The 20323-nt window shown below is 40.9% G+C and overlaps 3 protein-coding genes across 4 annotated transcripts in view; 1 reads left to right on the forward strand and 2 right to left on the reverse strand.

The window, feature by feature from the left end:
• The window catches only part of fam168a (family with sequence similarity 168 member A), a 31776-nt gene extending 23679 nt beyond the window's left edge, over positions 1-8097 (reverse strand). For both annotated transcript variants that reach the window (XM_069668271.1, XM_069668270.1), the window contains exon 1: positions 7957-8097. The gene's annotated coding sequence lies outside the window, so the exon portion shown is untranslated. The remainder of the gene's footprint in view (positions 1-7956) is intronic.
• Positions 8098-9481: 1384 nt separating this feature from the next.
• kbtbd3 (kelch repeat and BTB (POZ) domain containing 3) lies at positions 9482-14173 on the forward strand. The gene is made up of 10 exons (XM_069669124.1): positions 9482-9633; positions 9892-10174; positions 10261-10426; positions 10582-10764; positions 10898-11071; positions 11165-11455; positions 11867-12109; positions 12216-12506; positions 12590-12739; positions 12952-14173. The coding sequence occupies exons 2-10, from the start codon at positions 9903-9905 to the stop codon at positions 13084-13086; spliced, it is 1905 nt and encodes a 634-aa protein (XP_069525225.1). The 5' UTR covers positions 9482-9633; positions 9892-9902; the 3' UTR covers positions 13087-14173.
• Positions 14174-14188: 15 nt separating this feature from the next.
• Positions 14189-15309, reverse strand: LOC138597516 (sarcolipin). The gene is made up of 2 exons (XM_069669125.1): positions 15135-15309; positions 14189-14828 (listed from the first exon to the last, which is right to left on the reverse strand). The coding sequence occupies exon 2, from the start codon at positions 14712-14714 to the stop codon at positions 14619-14621; it is 96 nt and encodes a 31-aa protein (XP_069525226.1). The 5' UTR covers positions 14715-14828; positions 15135-15309; the 3' UTR covers positions 14189-14618.
• Positions 15310-20323: the final 5014 nt, after the last annotated feature.

The raw sequence follows: 20323 nt of genomic DNA on the forward strand, positions 1-20323 counted from the left end.
CGAGAGCCTGGTTATAATCCTCAACAAGAACTCCTTGTTTAAGGCGGTAATTAGAGGCTTTTGTCCAACTTTATTAAGAGGGATCATCAAGTAATGCCTCTTTTAATGACTTCTCACAGCAACTAGGGAATAACAACATGGACAGTGGGCCTGAACGATACTGGAAACAAATCTAAAGGTCTATAGCAATTGTGGATGAATAACAAATGGAGAGAAGCTATTGCCTAGAGATAACTATATGTATACCATCCTACCAAAAGTGAAATACATCACTTCAGCGGAGCCAGAAAATATTAAAGAACTCAAGTGGAGCAGTATTCAAAAGTCCAGTATTGCCAACCAATTTAAGCACTCTTGAATTTTCCGAAGTAGCATGTGTTAATACATCTTATTGCATATTAAAAATGTACCAATGCCCTCTCAATGCATTAAAATGCATAAAAAATATTCTACAGACAAAATGCATGGTCATAGTGTACAGATCACAATATGATTGCCCCCACTATAGAAAAAAAGATGACTCTACCATGCCCATTCATGGTGTAAGAGCATCCTCAACTGTTATCACTTATATAATAACCAAATAAAAAGTCACTGGAGCGTCCCAGGCATGTTCCAGTAACTGTCTGCATGTTTGACCACGAGGCACCCTCACAGCAACTCAGTCGAAATGTGCTCAAAATTATTGACTACTTGAAACAGGTACATCAATTGTTATTGATTTCCTGCAAATGAAATGCCACTTCAACCCAATTATAATGAGAGAGTAAATAATGAGCTGCCAGGCAAGGCCAAAATGTCCATACGGTCATAAGTTGACTTTTGAGGTGGCGTAATCCTTTTTTTTAATCTTCAATCAATTAAAAACAACAATCATGCCGATAACTTGGGATAACAATTTAACTGTAAATCTACTTTAAATTAGCTCATATAAATTGCCAGGTTTTAAAAGCCAGTGGTTTAAATCTGTCAAACCTTGTTCCAAATGTGAGCGTCAATGGTTTTTTACTTTAATCATTTGACTCTAGAAATTAGAGGCGGAAAGGAAAAACACAAACGCACACAGCAATCCAGAAGTGCATGCACACACATGCACACACAGAAGAAGGGACAGCTTTATGAGAAAGGACTTGGCAGTTAAACCCATGACAAACAATCAATACCTCCAGGCAATATTAACAGCAGACAGGCTTTATTGCCTGCGGTGGAGGTGGGACTTGACAAATAAAGGAGACAGGAAAAAAAGACGGTAATATCATAGTTTAAATGGCCACCAGTTATATTTTACTGTCTCTTTGCACAGATCACCATTATTAATGAGCTCGGCTTTAAAGTGTTGCTGATCAATGCCAGTGAGTTTTCTGTTACCTCAAGAGACTGACAATATTTCAAGCTCTACAGCATACAAAGCCAACCAGGGTATCCATTTTTAATTAAAGGTCAAATCTTGCAGGCCCACTAAAGTATTAAGGGAGCGCTACGCATGTTTAAAAATGTTGTGGTCTATGCATTTCAACATTCGGGCCAGGTTTGATAAGTTGCTTCATCAGTGCATTTCAATAGCCTGAAGCAACATGTTTAGTGAGGGACATCATATCCTCGCATAAAATTTACAGGGTGCTTCAGGTAATTAAAAAACATTTAGCCTACCTATTAAGAAGATGGATTATCTCTCTTTTGGATATATTAAAAAAGAAACCAAACTTTATGTGAGGTATATAAATAGAAGTATTCACCTGAGGAAAATAAGAATGAAACCTGTAGTCTTGGTTGCTCTAGTTGTTAATAATTTCCCAATCTGGAATCATGTTCCCGGTCCTTCGTGTGAGGTTGTAGACTTTTTGGATTCTAAGCGGATAATTGTGGTGATATCAAAAGGTAGAGTTGGTAAGATGAGTTTAGACGCTGGCATTGAAGCAACTCAGTATTTGAAGATATTGGGTGATTTCTGCTTAGGCCTTTTGGAGCTGACCAATCAATCAGTCTGGGTTATTTGAAAGAATAATATATATGTTTTATAAAGCATGTAAACAACATACAAACATGTAAATAAATGCATTAACTTGAAAACATTTCACTTTAAATCTTAACTGAAAGCCAGCAAACTGTTTCTTTGTGTACCGAGCCGTCATGTCACTCTCTGCAGTCTGTCCACCTTTTTCCTGCTGTTAACAGCTCCTACATTTCTGTTCTGCATTGTTTTGAGGTACAATGGTGGCCATTAACACCACTCTAAACACATCAGCGGCTATTATGCTGACATTTTAAAAATAATTTATTTCGCTCTGGCTTGTCAGGTATCATCCCTCAGGCATAATTACACATGTTCATTTTAAATGCTTCAACTGCCCAACAGCATGAAAAATACTATTGATCATGACTGTAGGCATCGCTAATGAAACAAAGGCCTGCAGCGCAGACACATGTGTATGAACATGTGTACATATGTACAGACCTGCAGACCCTCACCATATGACTGACAGCTGAATGCATTACAGCTTTGCCTCTAGGGACAGGTTCAACCTTTTATCCCAGTCCTTTATTCCCTGCAACATTTCTCACCTGCCGCTCTTTACTTACACACACAGAACCCATACAAACAAATCAAAGACCAATCACCCAGTAATGGTTTATCCACACAATGCTGATCTACTCAAGTGCATTTGAAAGAGTTGATCTTACAAAACAATGAGCTCAGCTCATGTCCAACTAACGCTTAATAAAGTCCAACTATGTCTGGCGTTTGCATTGCTCTCATGTTCTTACACATGGACAGACATAACAGGTTACAAGAAGGACAAAAACAGAGGTGAAAAGGGTATGGTAATAATAAAAAAATGTGAACAAAATAAGGTGTACATATAAAACATAGTAAAAAGTACTAAGAATAAAAAGCGCCAGTATGTAAAATACATAAATAATGTCCACATGCAAGTCAAGTGTTTGCACTATTCTTTTCTTTTACAACTTACACAAAGCAGAACTTATGAATACAAGAGCACAATCAAATCTTTCCCCTTACCTACAAACCAAAGTACTACGTACTATTTTATAACTGGTCTCATTTGCAATCCGTAGATGTACTAGTATTAGAGCAGCAAAGAGTCAATCAAGCAATTAATCAAGACATTTTCAAGCAAAAAAGGCAAACTTTGATGCCTCCAGCTCTTCAAACGTGCAGTGATGCTGCTAAACACAGCCTGTGTCTGATGCATTAAAAAAATGAAACGACGCAGAAAATTCTATCGATTTGTCCAGAGGATGCACCCTATTTTTTTCTGCTGACAAGCCAGACTCTGAACAAACAAACCCTGTTTAAATGATATTTACAAAAACAAACAAAAGAAACCTTGCTGTCAAAAGCACTTGCAGATCAGATTATCCCTGAAGCCCATGTCATATAAGAGACCCAACAATAACAATTGTCATATTGACAACATGTTTTGGAGCAAGCAAGTTCATAAAATCATTTAAAACACAAACTACTTTTGTTCATTCAACTATAGCTCAGTTATAACAACTTATTTCTTAATCCACGGTAACACCCAATAACACAAAGCAGGACGTTTGGCTGCTTGACAGCTTGAAACGTCACACTGTCAACATAATGATACAGTTCATAAAGTCAGACTAACATTTGATTGTGTGCTCAGTTATAGTTGACCAATGTGTATAAACTCAACACAAAAAGTTGCCACTTGTGTAAACTTTATTTAAAAGTGGTTACATAACCTTGGAAATGATCCACAACGTAATCACATGTGTTCTGGTACTCAAACAGAAAGCAATAGGCCTGAATTTGTCTAAAAATTATATTTTTTATTAGGGGCCCATTCAAATGACCACCCTTGGGCACAGGGGGCTTACTACATTGAAAATGCATCAACATAGCCTGAATGTGAGCATTTCGTTGTCTTTAAAAGTAATCTAAATGCCTCGGCTTTGGGATTTGGACTATAAGTGCGATGGGGTCACCATGGCCCCTGTAAAATTGTGATTTCCACTATTTTCAAATATTTATGACAATATAAATTCAAAATAATGATTAGTTGCAGCCCTATACCAGTTTCACATTTCAGTCCTTATCAATGACTTTCAGCATATTCAAAAAACATCACAGGCAAAGGATGACATCACAATTTGTGAAGGTTTTGTCGGCTTGTTCTTGTTGATATACAGTGAAAAAGATAATAAATGGGGTCATGTGAATATGGGGGCGCCCCATATAAAGAGGCTACAGTCCTCGATGTATTGATCGCAGGTTCAATTCCAGGTTTGCCCATCATTTGTTGCATGTCATCCCCCACTCTCTACTCCCAACATTTCCTCTCTCTTCTATAAATAAAAGGCTAAAGCCAAAAAAATTATCTTTAAAAAAAAAAGGAAATGTGAACATAATTAGATTCACATTTATTTTACTGATTAGAATCAAACACCCTTGGTTGAAACAATGACAAACCTGATCTACAGTTCTTAACAGCAGCTCACAGAGAGCATCTCCCATCACTCTAAATGTGCCCTTTATTGTTGATCACACTCTGAAATACAATTAGATAACATACATTACATCAACTACCATTATAAATTCACTGGGGAGGGTTCAGCCCAAACCAATGTTGGGTATGCGCCAAGAAGCCCAGTGCATATAATGTCATGTGTATTCCTTTAGCAGTGCTTCAAAACAAAAGAAAATTGTTTACTAATCCAAGTGGATTTTAACTAAAGCTAAAATGCGTCGTCACTTAATTGATTTTATGATCAACAGAAAATGTTTATGCATCATTTCTGATAAGTTGTTAAGCATTCAAGTCATTTGTCAAGCAAAAACTTCAGATTCTTGAACGAGAGGATTTGCTGTTATAAAGTAATTGTAATATCTTATTGGAGGTTAGCCATTGGAACCATCTGGAAACTGGCAATTTTCACTATTTTGGTACATTTTATAGATAAATTAATTAAAAATAATTAAATAATGTAAATAACTGTTACTCATTAATGTAATAAGCTACAATGAAAAAGGGATTTCCATAAAGAAATTCAGTGGTTTTTAAATATGGATACTACTAACAATGCAAGCTACTCCAACAACGCAATTGTTCGTAACTGCTAGTCTCTCTTAAAAAAAAAACATGGGTCATCAAGTTTAGGGAGTGTGGGCTGGACAACAGAAGAGGTTGAATATGGAAGCTGCCGTCTGTAAGCCATTCGTTCACAGATCTCTGATGAGCAACTCATTAAGTGGTTCAAACCACACGGGAATTAAGTGCTGCAAAGACAAGAGTCTGTTATAGAACCACTGACTCTCCTAACATTAAGTGACTCCAGCTTTCTATAGTCTGACAGCTTTACGGCTGCATTGTACAGCCCACCATTCATACACATGAGACTGCGCTCATCGCATGCCAAAACCCACATGCCCCCACTTTTTCCTCTAGCATGGCAGACAGGGGTCACCTTAAACCGAAGATGAAACTGAACTAATAAAAGCTTCAACACAAAGACAAAAACGTCTTAATTCAGAATGGTTCCATAAAATAAATGTAGCTCTTATCCTTTACCACCAATTATAATTTGAAAGTTCATTCCTGAGGGATGACCTTGCGTTAAATTTGCCTTCATATGGGATAAGCAGCTCTGCCAGATGCTTCTTGATTTCACTAGAGTGGAAGATTGTGCACAGCCAGGTTGTAGGAGAATCAATATGACTCTTGTGTGCCTCAGCTCTAGTAGGGATTTTAACTAGATGCTATCATTACAAACAGAAATAGTTTATCTATATATTTACATTTATTGAAATTAAAGCATTTTTATAATCACTAAACGTGTAAAATAAGTGGAGCTGTGCGTCTTCCATCCTCTGCATGATAATACTTGGGGTGTTAAAAGTTTACTGGTGAGGGCTAACAACAGTCGTATCTGAGAAATCCCTTTAAACAGATAAGGCTTCTTGAATTAAAAGGGTTTAATAGTCAGTGACTAAAGCAGGTAATCCCCCCACAAAAAAAGAGATGATCGCAGAGAGGATTCATTTCACTGATAAGTGTAGTCATAAAAGAGAAGAAGAAAAACACGCCTTTGGCATTTTGTGTAATCCTGTCTCTTTTACAGTACGTGAGGGCCCTTCTAGGTTTTTTACTCTTAGTTTTCACTGAGAGCAGAGTTACCCTGTTAGACTTTCACATATCTACTTATTCTGAAATGATGAGTTGATTACAAATGTAGTCGACCAAAAGAAATTAATCAGTGAGTGATTGCTGAAATCAAGGAAACATGCCAAAGGTTTGCCATAATAGGAAGAATTGCTTCTATGTTTAATGTCATGATAACAAAAAAGGTCTTCAATTGTCTAATACTCTATTGACTGAACAATAATTGCTCAATCAAAAAACTGACCAGCAAATTGATCAATAATGAAACTAATCATTAGTTGCTGCGTAGGCTAAATCTCTTCATCAATCACATCAAGGGCTGTATTTGACAATTGTTATGCTTATTCCGGACCTTCTTTATTTAACTAAAATTAAACCTCATGTTTGTTATGAACATAACAGTACGTGATGTAGGCCTATGTAGATGCAACCATCAATCACTACATGGCAGCTACTTTGCACTGTTTTTCTTTTTAGGCACATCTACGGTAATATATTATTATAATATAGTATCATACTTTGGTACATACATTTCTGCATTTTTATTGCCTCATCCTGATCATGCAATTATGTCTGTGCAATTGCTTGCCATGTGCAATTGTTATTTATTTTGCAATATTTCACTTTATTTATCACCAACCATATCAACATGATACACACCTTGGTTGTTCTTGACTTGATGCAATTTTTTGTACAAAAACTTAACCACCAATAAGTGAAAGGTGTACATAATTTAAATATTCATTCTTAATGTTATTATTGTATTTTATTGTCTTTTGTTGTTGTTTTTTGTATCCATCTCTTGTTTTTCCATGTCCTTTACTTTGAGCTGTTATAACAAGTGAACCTCTCCTAATGGGGAATCAATAAAGTCTATCTTATCTGATCTTATTGAAGGTAAACCATATAAAACCAGTTTCCATTATATAGAAGCTACACTTAATTTAAGGCTAGCCGTATTTGACAATTTTCAAACACACCACAGATGCATTACAAAACTCACTTAAAAACAAATTAGTTCCACTTCAAAATACAGTCGTTTTGCTCATAATGGTGGCTGTAGCCTTAAGGTTACTGGGTAGTGTGCAGGCACTAGCATTTACCATTACATCAGTAGTTAATATGTAGTTATATCTATCCGAGTATGGCACGCGCTGGCAGTGCACTGCATTCCTGAGATAGCGAGCAACGCCAAAACAGCCATGGTTGGACAAAAATGGTCACACTCAAACAAGCTTAAGACACCATTTTGAAAATCCACCGATTTCTAGATAACAACTCCGCGATGCCATCTTGCCAATTATCACAAGATTAGCTACCGTTAGCATGGCTATTCAACCGTTCCGAAGCAGCCCACGCAGGAGGGTCACAGAATACTAACGTTAGCTTAGCTCCCGTGCTAGCCTTAAAAGACAACCGCTAACCCGCCGTAGCATCCCCGCATCCCTCGGTACACGCTGCTCAAATTGCTAATTAGCGAGTTAGCTTGGCAAAGATTAGCAAATGACAATGAAACACGCTCACAGTAGGTCAGACCGGAAAACCAGCAGCTTATTTTGCCGACTGGCCGCAAAACACTAATGTTAAAACGCCGAACCACTACGACAACTATTATCAGTCTGATTCCGCTGTTTAAGCTAGCCCGTTAGCTTAGTCCGTTAGCTTAGCCCGCTAGTTCCCCACTGTAGCCACCACGGAGGACAATTGAAGGGATACGGAGGGAAAAAAAGACAGAAAAAACGAACAACTAAGCAAGTCGACACATGGACATTCCTGCTCTCCATGATAAACTGCGTTAGAAACTCACCAAAGTCACTCGGTTGAACAAAGAGAAGATTCCTTGTGTGCGTGCGTGCTTCCTCCCGTGTGTCTGCTCTGCCTCGGGTCGGTGCGGACTGACTCGTTTCGTCGGGCCAGTGGCGCAGGGAAGACAGCTTTCACCCGAAGAGACGGCCACCGTGTGGGGGATGGGGATGCACTGCCGGGAGGGAGAGAGGAAGGGAGGGATGCAGGGATGCAAGCTGAGAGAGGAGGGGGGCAGAGATAACATAACAGTGGAGAGGCTTTAATAATAGCCATGTAATAATTGTTATATTATTATGTAGATACATACGGCTCGAACTTAGACCTACAAGAAAAGAAGTATATTAATATCTGAATGGCCTCAGTTTCTGTTGTTCTTTTAGACTGATAGGCTACTGGTCCTACTCTTATTCGCTTAATAATAGAGTATTTGATTGTAAAGGTTAGCACACATCGACTATTGGTCTATTTTTATCGCTGTCGCAGATGACAGAAGTGAGTTGTTTTTAACTGTTAATTACATTGTTAGTTCTTTGTTCCCTTTTGTGTGTGCTTGCACTAATTTGATTGAGTCCTGAGAAATGACCCACATCAGTAAGTCTTCGAAATGATTATAAGTGATATCTTCAGAAATAACACGCGCTGTTTTGGTATTGTTTTGTGTCTACAAAGTCTAGCTGTTATGCATCTTTGTAGTCAACATCTCCAGGCAGTAAAGTGTGTTATTTGGTCAGCAGCACTGTGGTGGTGAAGCGGTACTGCAGCATGGATGTAAGTTCTCGTTCAATAATTCAGATTCAGTGGCTTGTGCCTCATATATAAGCAAAACCACAAATGTTGCTCAGCAGGAAGGCAGCGCCACCCAGTGGTGATGAGTTGGCTAGAAGCACAGTGCCCAGATTTTCTAAACATGAAGGTCTTTAGAGATATATTTTTTTATGGTAATACGTACCTAATGCATTCCGTTTTCTTAAATGCACTCAGTGACATTTGTTATTATATTATATCCACTTTATTTGATATAAATTTTCGTGTGTCGTGTGGAATGTTTTTTTTTTCATTTCAAAGATTATTGCAGTTCAAATGGGAACAGGAATAAATGCATAAAAATAACAAATTTGACCAACTGCAGTGCAAAAAAATCTAAGCAGATCCAGTAAGCGAAATCCAGAGACAAAAATTGACTTATAAACAACCAATCACCGCAGTCATTAACATCTTTTTGCAACAAATAACGGTGAAATCCCAGTCTGCAGACTAATGCACTGGACAGTTGACACGAACAGAGCAAAGTCTCATCGACTTTTAGCTGCGAACTACCTTCTGTAACTACAATTCCCAGCGATCCGTGCGCCTGCCTCTACCGCAAACAAAGAGCCGCGATCATGCACACAGCTTGAGTGCTTTTATAAACGTGTTAAAGATCGCGCCATTATATACAAAACAGCGCATTTCTATAAAAGATAATGTTAGCGACTAGTACAACCGCAAAAAAATAAAAATAAAACGTTGTCGAAGTCCTCGCGTTATTTCACGTTTCCGGAAGTCATAGTGGCATGAGAAGGAGAGCTGTCCGAGGTGCTGAGACCGCAAGTACACTTGCCCTGCTTCAAACTACATACCTGTGTAATTCACATGTACTTCTATATGTTTGACTTCCACCAGCGATACCTTATCTAAGGTAGGTCTGTGATATTGTTACTTTGAAGTGGGTGATTATGTGATAATAGCCTGCAGAATGCGCTAGACAAAAACAAAGCTCTCGTGGAACTGTCTGTTAAGGATATGCCAAAGTGAACTGATTGTTATAATGCAAGCCCTTTTCTGATCACCCCTCTCAGTGTCTCACACAGACCCACACACATTATATACTAACACAAAACATGCTTATACACTTGCAGAATGCATTATGTTCTTGATTTTTTGTTCAAATTGTCAGGATTTGGGAGGATGGATGAACTTCAAGAGTCATCCCTCTGTACCACCAGTGACCCCAGCAGCAGTTGCCCTGCCAGCAGTAAACCTGGCAGTTCTCCCCAATGCAACGGGGTCCAGGAGAGCCGGACCCTGCTGCGGATGTCTGAGTCACACGGACTCCAGCTGCTGGGCGTGCTCAGATCATTCAGGGAGCAGGGCTTGATGTTTGACTTCACCATTAAGGTCCAGGAACAAAATTTTCCCTGCCATCGCTGTGTCCTTGCTGCATGCAGTGATTTCTTCAGGTATCAATCTTTTTATCTCTTCCTTGTAATGATCTCTGTGTATGTTATTTATCCATTAATTTAATGTGTAATTGCTGTGCATTCAGGGCCATGTTTGAGGTGGATATGAGAGAGCGGGATGATGGTTCAGTGACTCTGGGTAACCAGTGTCAGGTGGCAGTCAGTTCTTTTCTGGACTTTGCCTATTCTGGAGAGTTGCTCATCACTGAAGGCAACGTAGACATGCTGTTTCAGCTTGCCTCCTTTCTACAGGTATACAACTGTTTCAGTTGTAAGTAAGTCTTTGATATAATACTTGAAATATGTACTTAATATGTTTTTTTTATATTATATTGTACTCTCTAAAGGCCCTGAGATATTTACAAATGTATTTTTGCCTATAAGTCCTTTTGTTGGTGTGTCCTCAGGTGTCAGTCCTGTCTCGGGCGTGCAGCGACTTCCTGATAGGAACCATGGATCTTTGTAACTGTCTGCCCCTCTTCTCCCTTGCTGAGGCCTACGGCTCGGCCTCTCTCCTCCAAAGTGCCACTCAGTTTGTGGTTCAGAACTTCTCCGGCCTTTCAGAAACACAGGACTTTCTGGATATGCAGGTGCTGCTTAGGGATACACAAAAGAACATCTTTTATCAAAGAAGCTGAAGTTTATAGATCATTTGTTTGAGTGATAGAACTGTTAAAATCATTATTATTATTACATTTTTATTGTTTCATTTACTTCCTATAGGTGAATGTATTGGAAGCATGCTTAAGGTCAGATGGTCTCAACGTACCCAGTGAGGAGGTCGTGGTGAAGTCACTACTTAGATGGATACGACATGATCTCCCAGGAAGACAAAAACTGTTCCCAGGCTTGTTGTCTTTAACTAGACTCCACCATCTACCTGCACCAGCTCTAAAGGTAAAATAAAACACTGCATGTGCCTGGTTTTGGGATTAACTAGTCCGTGGTCTTCCGATAGACTCATCCTTCCTGTGTTTCCTTCTCTCTCAGACGCTGCGTGATTCAGAAAGTCTCCTCTGCGACCACCAGTCGTGTCTGGCCCTGCTCTCAGAGGCTCAGAGCAAACAGGATCAGTACAGCGGCCTGCTCACTGATGCCAGGCCAGCCACCACGCAGAGCTATATCTACATCCACAAGACGGAGGAGAACGGAGAGATCCACCACACTTTCTGCTACTGTCTGGAAACAGACCAGTGGAAAGAGCTGGGAACAGGGCATGGAGATGGGACGGCTACGATACCAGATCCACCGGGATCTTACCTTACCAGCTTTGGTGAAAAGGTATATTACAGTTTAGAGCTTTTTGGCTTTTGACCCTTCAGAATAAAGAAAATATTTTAGCAAATGAGTTGTTATCATAAGTTATAGCCCTGGTTTATACCATCTAAACCACATGTTTTAACTGGTTTAACCAAAGAGTGTGTTTTCTTTCCTAGAATGTTTCATATTAAAGCTTTTTATAAACCTCAAGGGGGAAAAGTTTTCATTATTTTACAGGAAAAATCAAAACAGTTGGTTAAAACCTAAGTATTCTTTTAATTCTTTCCTATCGCTTTAATTATCGTTTATACCCCTGAGACTTATCTAAGGACCCCTAGTTGGAAATAGTAGTTGAAATGTGTAATTAAAAAGAAGCCTGGGTTTACTTACGTGTTTGGAATTAATCATGTGACCTGAGATGTTTTTTTTAAGATTTTTGTGACAGGTGGTTGCCGAGGAAACTGCTGCCGGGCAATACGTCTCCACGTGGCCGAGCCGTTCCACGATGCCACAGACGAGGTTTGGTGCTTCTGTCCTGTGACCCTCACCTGCACGCCTGCGCCGGCCATGCTGAAGCCCAGAACCACACACACAGCTGTAACCTGCTTGGACCGAGTGTACGTCATCGGAGGGCGGACCAAAGGATCCAGAGGCGGAGCTCCCAGTCTGCTGGAGGTAACAGCATCACCTTAATATATACTTGAGAACACATTACCATTGATTACTGTCGTTTTAATTGAGGAATGGGGATGCAGATATTTTAAGTGCAGTCTTCTTCCAGGTGGAGTATTATAACCCTCTGAGCCAGACCTGGAGCTCAGTCAGCCCGCTGCCCACTGCCATCTTCTACCCTGAGGCCAGTGCTTGTGGCAGTGTGATCTATACTCTGGGATCAGAGGTGGAGATCACAGACTCCTTTAACCCCTCACTGGACTGCTTCTTCTCCTACGACACCCAGAAGGACCAGTGGAGCCGCCTTGTGGCAGAGTTTGGCCAGTTCTTCCACGCTACGTTGGTCAAGGCCGTGTCAATTGATAATACGCTGCACCTCTGTGACCTGTCCACTTATAAGGTAAATCAAAAAATTGTTTTCAGTTATTCTTTTTTGTTTAAGTGGTTTAAGACAGGGTTGAAAGTGTGCCATTTCTCATCCAGGTGTACAGTTTCTGTCCAGAGACCTGTGTGTGGAAGGGTGAAGGGTCGTTTGAATGTGCTGGGTTCAATGCTGGAGCAGTGGGCATGAGAGACAGAATCTACATCCTGGGGGGAGACTATTCACCTGACGAGATCACGGATGAAGTCCAGGTAAAAACAAACCTTCTTATTCCCAGATAGATGCCGTACTACTTTGTCGTTTTAAGTCATGCTTTCATGAGGGGGGTTAACTTGTGACTGGACTACTCAATTAAACGTTGTATAATGTAAATTGTTATATTACCCAGTGTCAGAGGCATTTCTCCTTCATCCTATAATACTTTTTCTTTTGCTCTGTCTGTGTGTTTTGGTGCATTCTGCAGGTGTACCACAGTGGCAGGAGTCAGTGGGAGGAAGTGGCTCCGATGCCTCGAGCGCTCACTGAATTCCACTGCCAGCTCATCAGCTTCAACAGATACAGAGACCCATGGGGTGACACAGCAGACACACAAGTATGAGGGCGTATATATACAGTACATGTGCGTTACATGTGTCACTGACGTAATCACGTGCCCCCGGGGTCTCTAATGTGCATGACGGACAACTGACTGAGATAACACCTGGAGAGAGAACCTCCAACTAACCCAGCATCTCTCACAGGTCAACATAAATCAAATGCAGCTGAGCCAAAAGAGTTATTTATTTTTTATTTAAAAAACTGAAACTTAACTTTGTATGTGTGCCAATCAAAAAGTGGTGCCTCCCATGGAGGAGCCCCATTCAGCTAAAGACCATGTTAGAAATCCTATTTTACTAATTCAGTATTTTTCCTGCCAAGTGAGAATTCACCCAAAGAAGTCACGGTATCTGTAAAAAAAAAAAAAAAGATAAATTTGTTATGTTTTTCAGGCTCAAGGGTCTCCATGTTAAAACATGAAAGGAACAAATATTTCATCCATCCATCCATCATCTATACCTATTATCCTGTTCAGATTCACGGGGGGCTGAAGTCTATCTCAGCTGTCATTAGGCAAGAGACAGGGTACACCCTGGACTGATCAGCAGTCAATCACAAAGCTGACACATAGAGACAGACAAACTTTCAGGCTTACATTCACACCTACAGGCAAATGAGCATGTCTTTGGACTGTGGGAGTACCTGGAGGGAACCCACGCATTCACGGGGAGAACATGCAAACTCCACACAGAAAGGCCGCTGTATGGTGATTCTCTCATTCTGGCCGATGAATACCTGCTCACATATGTATATTATACAATTTAAAACTCTAAATAATGGCAGTACTGTGCAAGTACCTGGGTGGATTTTAATTTGAAACTACCTGCCTTTGTTCTGCTTCTGCGTCACGTATCCATGCATGCCCTGTTTCTCCTCTCATAAAATATATGGCAAGTCCTCATGTGACGTATCTTCAGTAAGCGCTTGTTTCATGAAAATGTGCAACTCAGCCTGTACCTCTCTGTCATAGAGGAACACTCTGTAGCTTCAAATAACACAATATTTATGTTTCAGACACCAGGGGGAGAAAAACATGGGCTTCATGGAGTGAATCACGTATGCATAATACATTTCTGTAATAAAAAAGAAGAAACAATCCAAAGCACGGTTGTGAGATTGTTTAATGGCAAAAAGTGAACACAACTCTTCTTCTATGAGTAAACACGACATTTGCATGTGTAACCTTCATTATGTAAAAACAAAACAGACTGTTGAACAATATATCAACAGTCACATGATGGGTGCTACTGTATAAACTACTGTGAAAAAGTAGAGCTTCAAACCTCCTATCCTCCTATCTCTACTTTGAGTTTCCAATCAGCTCCTACCACCTCGTAATATAAGTACAGCTCCAAAAATCTGCTCATCTAGAATACTAGACCTCTGGACCAGACCAGTGACCACAGACTGACACAATAATGAGTTGTAAACGCTCGACAGGATTCTCTCAGCAGCAATGTCCGAGGAAATCCATGCTAGGTTCCTTCCATCTCCTCTGCCTCGCTGTCATCTCCTCTTTTCTACCTCCATGGTTCAGTCCTGGTAGGTTTTCACCAGCAGCCACATCAGCAGCACAGTGATCAAGACGATCATGAAGTTGAGGAAGAGCTCCTGTACCGAGCGGTCCATGTTGGAGAGCAGGAGAAGGATCGGAGAGTGTGATGAGTGGCCAAGGAGGGGAGGAAAAGGAGACAAGGATGCAGATTTGCTGCCTGTTTGAGGTGGTGAAATCTTGTCCTGGACCTGAGAAGTGCAGAGACACATATAAGGATTGAAAAATATGATATTAGCCTGCCTTGAGTGTGCACGTATGTGTCCTTTGTTATCATAGATTAGAGGGGTCTGTCACTTCTCATGCAGGTTGTTACATCTGTTTACTGTCACCATCACTCAACAGAGAGAGGGGCCACAATGTCCCCTTATTTACACACGAGATATGATGAATACACCCACTAAGCATGCACAATAAGACACTCATTTATTTGATTAGCAACCTCCTTTCTTCTCCCAACAACGACACACACTCAGATGCAGTCAGTGAGCTGTTACCTGTCCACTTTTGGCAGTGATCTCACAATAAGAAAGATGTTGTCATGTGTCCCCGTGCTCTTTGTCCTGTCCTCTTTCTAGAAACTTCTTTCCTGTTCTTCTCCTTCTCTGCAGCATCCACTAGCAGCTGATCTTCATGCCCCTTTCTGTCTGCGGTCGGCAGAGGCAGCGCCCCCTCCTAAAGTAGCCATCCTCAGCGGACCGCCCATGTTGCACATACACACAGACTGATGTCACACACCAACTAACCAACCAATAGAGTTTGTTATTTTCCATAATCTCGTCCACTGGAGTGTTACCCATAACCGTACAGAGTCTCTCCCACACACACATGACAGGGAGTTATTTATAAACATTATTACAGATACTGGTTGGATTACAGTTTTTCCAAACACAGTACTCGTGTCTCAGTATCAGTCAGTATCTGGGTAGAAGCCATGCACAGGGGAGAAGAAGAATAACGAAACATATGACGCATGTGTGTTTAAATCCAGCTGATGACCCAATTTAACCCCCTTTGTGCAGAGGAATTATGCAAAAAAAAAAAGAAAGGTTTCCTCTTACTGTAGTTATGTAGAATCTGTAAAAAGTGCAGTTGCATACAGTTCTTTTTATCACTGCATTTCAGTTGCCTTCAGTATCCTCTCTCGCTGCTGGATGACTGCCGAGGGTAATGAAAGGTAAGGGATGTGCAGGTCATGAAGCAGTATTGCATGTCCTGGCTGGCCTCCTTTGTCATTCAGGTTTGTCTTAACTAAAATAGATCAACAGAAACAGGCCGCCAGCTTTCATCTGATTCTGCAGCACTCGGCGAAGTAGCCTGACCTGGAAGTTTATCTCAACTTGTGCAGATCAGTATACTGTACATCTGCTCTCTTATTGGGTCACATTCTTGTCTTCTTTCTTGAGTTAGAGTCGGATGAAAAGATCGATACTTCTTCCTTGTTTGTGTAGTCAATATGAAGTAACAGCTGGTAGCTCGCTAGCTTAGCTTAGCATAAAGACTGGAAAAAGGGGGAAACATCAAGCCATCTTGTCATTACCATGCTTTTGCCAGAGAACCAGTGGAGATAGCTGGAAGTAACAGATCTCAGCCAAGAAATAGTCCCACCTATAATCCATTTACATGCAACTTGACATGTTTACACTTTACCCAGTTTTTTTTGCACCGTCATGGCAAAAAAAAAAAATCGTAAGTGAGTAGGTAATTACATAATATGGGCCGGCCTTCAGAGGACAGCGGTGTAAAGTTTAGCTGAGACTATTATGGACAATGACTAATATCCTGAAGTAGTTTATTACTGCTAGTTGACCTAAATAAACTGAAACCGTATCTGAGTTCAGTGCATGGTTGTCCGGTAAGGCCGGCATCCTTTCATTGTTGAGTTGGAACCAGGGCATTCAGCGGGCCTGTTAGTAGCAGGTGCATTCACTGGGCTCAGAGAACATTGTATCCTCCTGGGCATATAGAAAAAATTACTTGTGACGCCACTGATTATGTACATGAGAAATAAGGTGTTAATTGGTTAGGTTAAGAAGTGTCTGTTGTCACTTTCTGACAAAGACAGGCTAGCTGTTCACCCCTTTGTTCTAGTCTTAATGCTAAGCTAATTGTCTGCTAGCTTTTACTTTAGATTTACTGTACAGTTATGTGGTATCCACCTCTACCTCAAATAGCCTAAGCTGAAGCAGAAAGCTATACCACCCAAATTAAAGTGACAATTTTTCCATTCTTCGTGTTTACCCATTGTATTTTCTTTCTCTTTGCTATGCTAGCGCTAAGATTTTGGCAGCTCACCACAGCAAACCTCTCAGCTCATCTAACACTTGACAGCTGCTTACAATGGTGTTATCTCTGAACTAATGTTAAACCCCCTTGACACACACACACACACCTTCTCCTGTGTATACAAAAAGGTCACAGTAGGACAAAGTGTGTACGAGCACGGCTCTCTTGAACCTTTCCATCACAGGATTCCAAGGTTGTTCCCAGAGGATTTAACAGATAAAACCGGCTGCCATTTTATCGCCCTGCATCTCTGCCAGCATCTGACTGATCGCTATTTGACCCAGGGATTCCCATTGTCATGGAGATCCACTGCTTAGGTGATTGAATAAAGCAGGGCGGGGTGTGCAGGCATCTCTGTGCGAGGTGGACCGCGGCCCACTCCGACAGCTGTGTGTGTGTGTTTAAGACAGAAAAGTGCTGGCAGGGTTACCCTCTAAATCAGCCGAGAGACAGAGGGGTGTCAACAAGGCCTCACAGACACCATTCCACACATTCTGGGACACTGTACTGTGTGTGTTTGTACGTGCTGTATGTGCAAGCAGTAAGACTACTGTTTGTTATCAGGTGAAAGCTAGTTTGATGACAGTTATGCTTGCCAGCACTGTTGTTAAAGGATAAAATATGTACACCTTACCAACTCTAAAACTCATACTATGCGTGCAGTGGAAAATGTAATGTATGGAAACAGAATCACCCACTATACGGATGTATAACTAGCACAGGCTGAGGTTACACATATCTCTACACACACTTTCAACTCACAAAGGAACACCAACAATTCAAGGGCATGGACTATAAAATTATCTGGTTGGGGTCCTGGGTCCTTTTTACATACCTGATGGGGGCATTCCCTTCTCTGGTGACCTGGATCTATGGGATCTGAGGGGCTCCCCAAGGCTCTCTCCTTGGACCTCATCAGTAACCCTAACCATAATAATTTTCACCTACAATGCGTAACCTTAACAAACAATACCTGATCCAATCATTCCTTTCTATAATGGATCCTACCCTGATTCCCATAGGACCTGTGGTTCACAGGCAATCCGTGTGAACTAGTAAAGCTAAGCAGAGCTCAGCCTGGTTACAAAGTGAAGACCAGAAGGATTGCATCGGGAACGTAAGAGGCTGCAATTGTTGTTTTATTTCCCCCATGAGTAAGCCTAACCAGGATTCTTTTAAACACTTTGTTATGTGGTTTCTATGGAGTAATTCAATAATGAGAAGAGGTGTTTTCTGAATGTTACCTGTGGCAGAGCACTTTAAATGAAACTGGCTCTTGAAATAACCGTCTAGCACAAATATTTCAGTTGTCTCCGTCTGTGTAAAAAGGTCATACAGTATATGCACGTGTGCTAAACCTCTTCTATACAGCAATCAAATATCAAAAATATACATCTTTATAATCTATTTCACTCCTTCATTCAATCCTTTTCTCACTTTATCATCTCATAAAATTTGGCTGATATATTTCTGTCCATTATTTACCTGGCTCTGTCATCACCCCAGATTTTAATAACTCTCCTCTTCCTCCGGCAACAGGCAGATATCTGCTAACACATTGTCCTGAGAGAGCGGTAAAGATCAGAATCACTATTTTAAAAAGCGAGATCTGGTATCTCTATCCGTCCACCTCTATCATGCAGCTAATTAGAATACATAGATGCCAGCAACAGGAGTTTGGCCTCTGGCTGCCGGCCCTGCATTTTAAAGGGTGATGGCGTGCCTCAGGGTACACAAGTGGTTCCACTTTGGTTCTCACTGTTAGGGTGCTTTTTCCGAGTTTGGCTGATGTGCGAGGTGAGGCTGCCCTTGAGCAAATGGCAAGAGAAATATCTTCCTAATCCTGTTCATAACCTCAAAGAGACTTAATGGAACAGTGACAACCCGCCCCTCTACATTGTTCAACCGTTCATGAGGTGAGCTGCAAAGTTTGTTTTTGACTCAGCGGTCGAGAATCAGATCTCACCACTAGGTCCAACTTTTGATCATGACACCAGACTTTCATTAGAAGTTGGATCAGTCATCAGCCACCAAATGGACTGTGTGGTAATATCACTGCTGTTTCCAAGGTCAACAGTAACTTTGAGCTCAGGTTTCAAGGAAACTTGGATGAGAAGTCCTTTAAGTGCAAGTAACTTCTTAATGGGCCGACACTTAATAAAGTGTTGGTGAGATTTTATTTGAACAACTTACAAGACATTTAAAGGAGTCAAGCTGACTCAGGAGTTACAACAAAAGTGGCCCTCAGAGGTTGGCTCATGAAGACGGACCATAAAATAAAATGGAAGCACAATTAATCCCAGCCTCTTGAATTAACCCATTTTCGCCCGTTTTGATAAATTGTGATAACATTTTGTATGATTGTATGATGAGAGTACAATGGATGAAAATGTTGCTGCTCCTTCTTAATTCACCAACAAATAAATCAGACTTCATGTCGATATCATCCGCTGCTCATAAAACGGTGAAGATTTTATAACACTGTTTTGAAAAACAAGATGGAACAGAGGGTTGTGTTCATGTCGGAGAGGCCGGCGTGGTCTCCTGTCTGACCAGCTGTTGTTTTGTGGACTAAACTGAGCGTGCTGTTAAGACGACCAAGGGTTCCCACTGGCCAGCAGCTCAGCCAGGCACCGTAATTACCGAGATGGTTGGGGACAGGTGAGGGCTTCATTACACAACACCCATGTATTAATCCACACACACACACACACACACACACACACACACACAAATGTTTCATGCTCCTAAACACATACAAAGACGACCACATGCATGCTGGAACACACAGTCAAACCACAGAGTCATTAATCTGGATTTAGAGGAGTTTATACACAGGATCTGAGCGCTTTGGGGGGAGCAGAAACACTTCACCAGAGACAAAACAATGGACAGAGTGTATCAGTTACAATTTTTCAATGTGCCTGAACATGAATGAAATGTCCAGATGTATTGTGTTTGGTTGTAAAGGATGCACAACACTTAAGCCAACTAAACCACTGTGCTCATATTTCCTCATTCTCAGGTATCACAAGTTTATCCTCAGTTGCCAAAATTTGAGCAGAGTCTGATGATGGATGAATGAAATGGAATGGCAAACAGTCTAAGCCAGTATAGTCAGCCAATATACTTACATTTTATCCCTTAGTATCAAGTTAGCGGGGCCTATAGAATGATCCCTAGAGCATTTTTGTCTGTCTTTTGTTGGGAGATTAGGAAGGCATGCAGTGTGGGTTTTCCATCAGGGTTTAGGTCCTATATAACGGAGCCACAGGGCAAAAGACTGGACGACCACTTACACAAAAAGAGCAAGAGTGATCCTTTCATAAGCTTGATACTATAGATATATAACACAGCAGAACATGTGTGCCTGCTGGGATATTAAACAGGTGAAGATGGC

This window comes from Semicossyphus pulcher, unplaced genomic scaffold (genome assembly GCF_022749685.1).
Source record: "Semicossyphus pulcher isolate SPU_LCO1_2020_fin unplaced genomic scaffold, fSemPul1.0.p SCAF_19, whole genome shotgun sequence".
NCBI classification, from domain to species: Eukaryota; Metazoa; Chordata; class Actinopteri; order Labriformes; family Labridae; genus Semicossyphus; species Semicossyphus pulcher.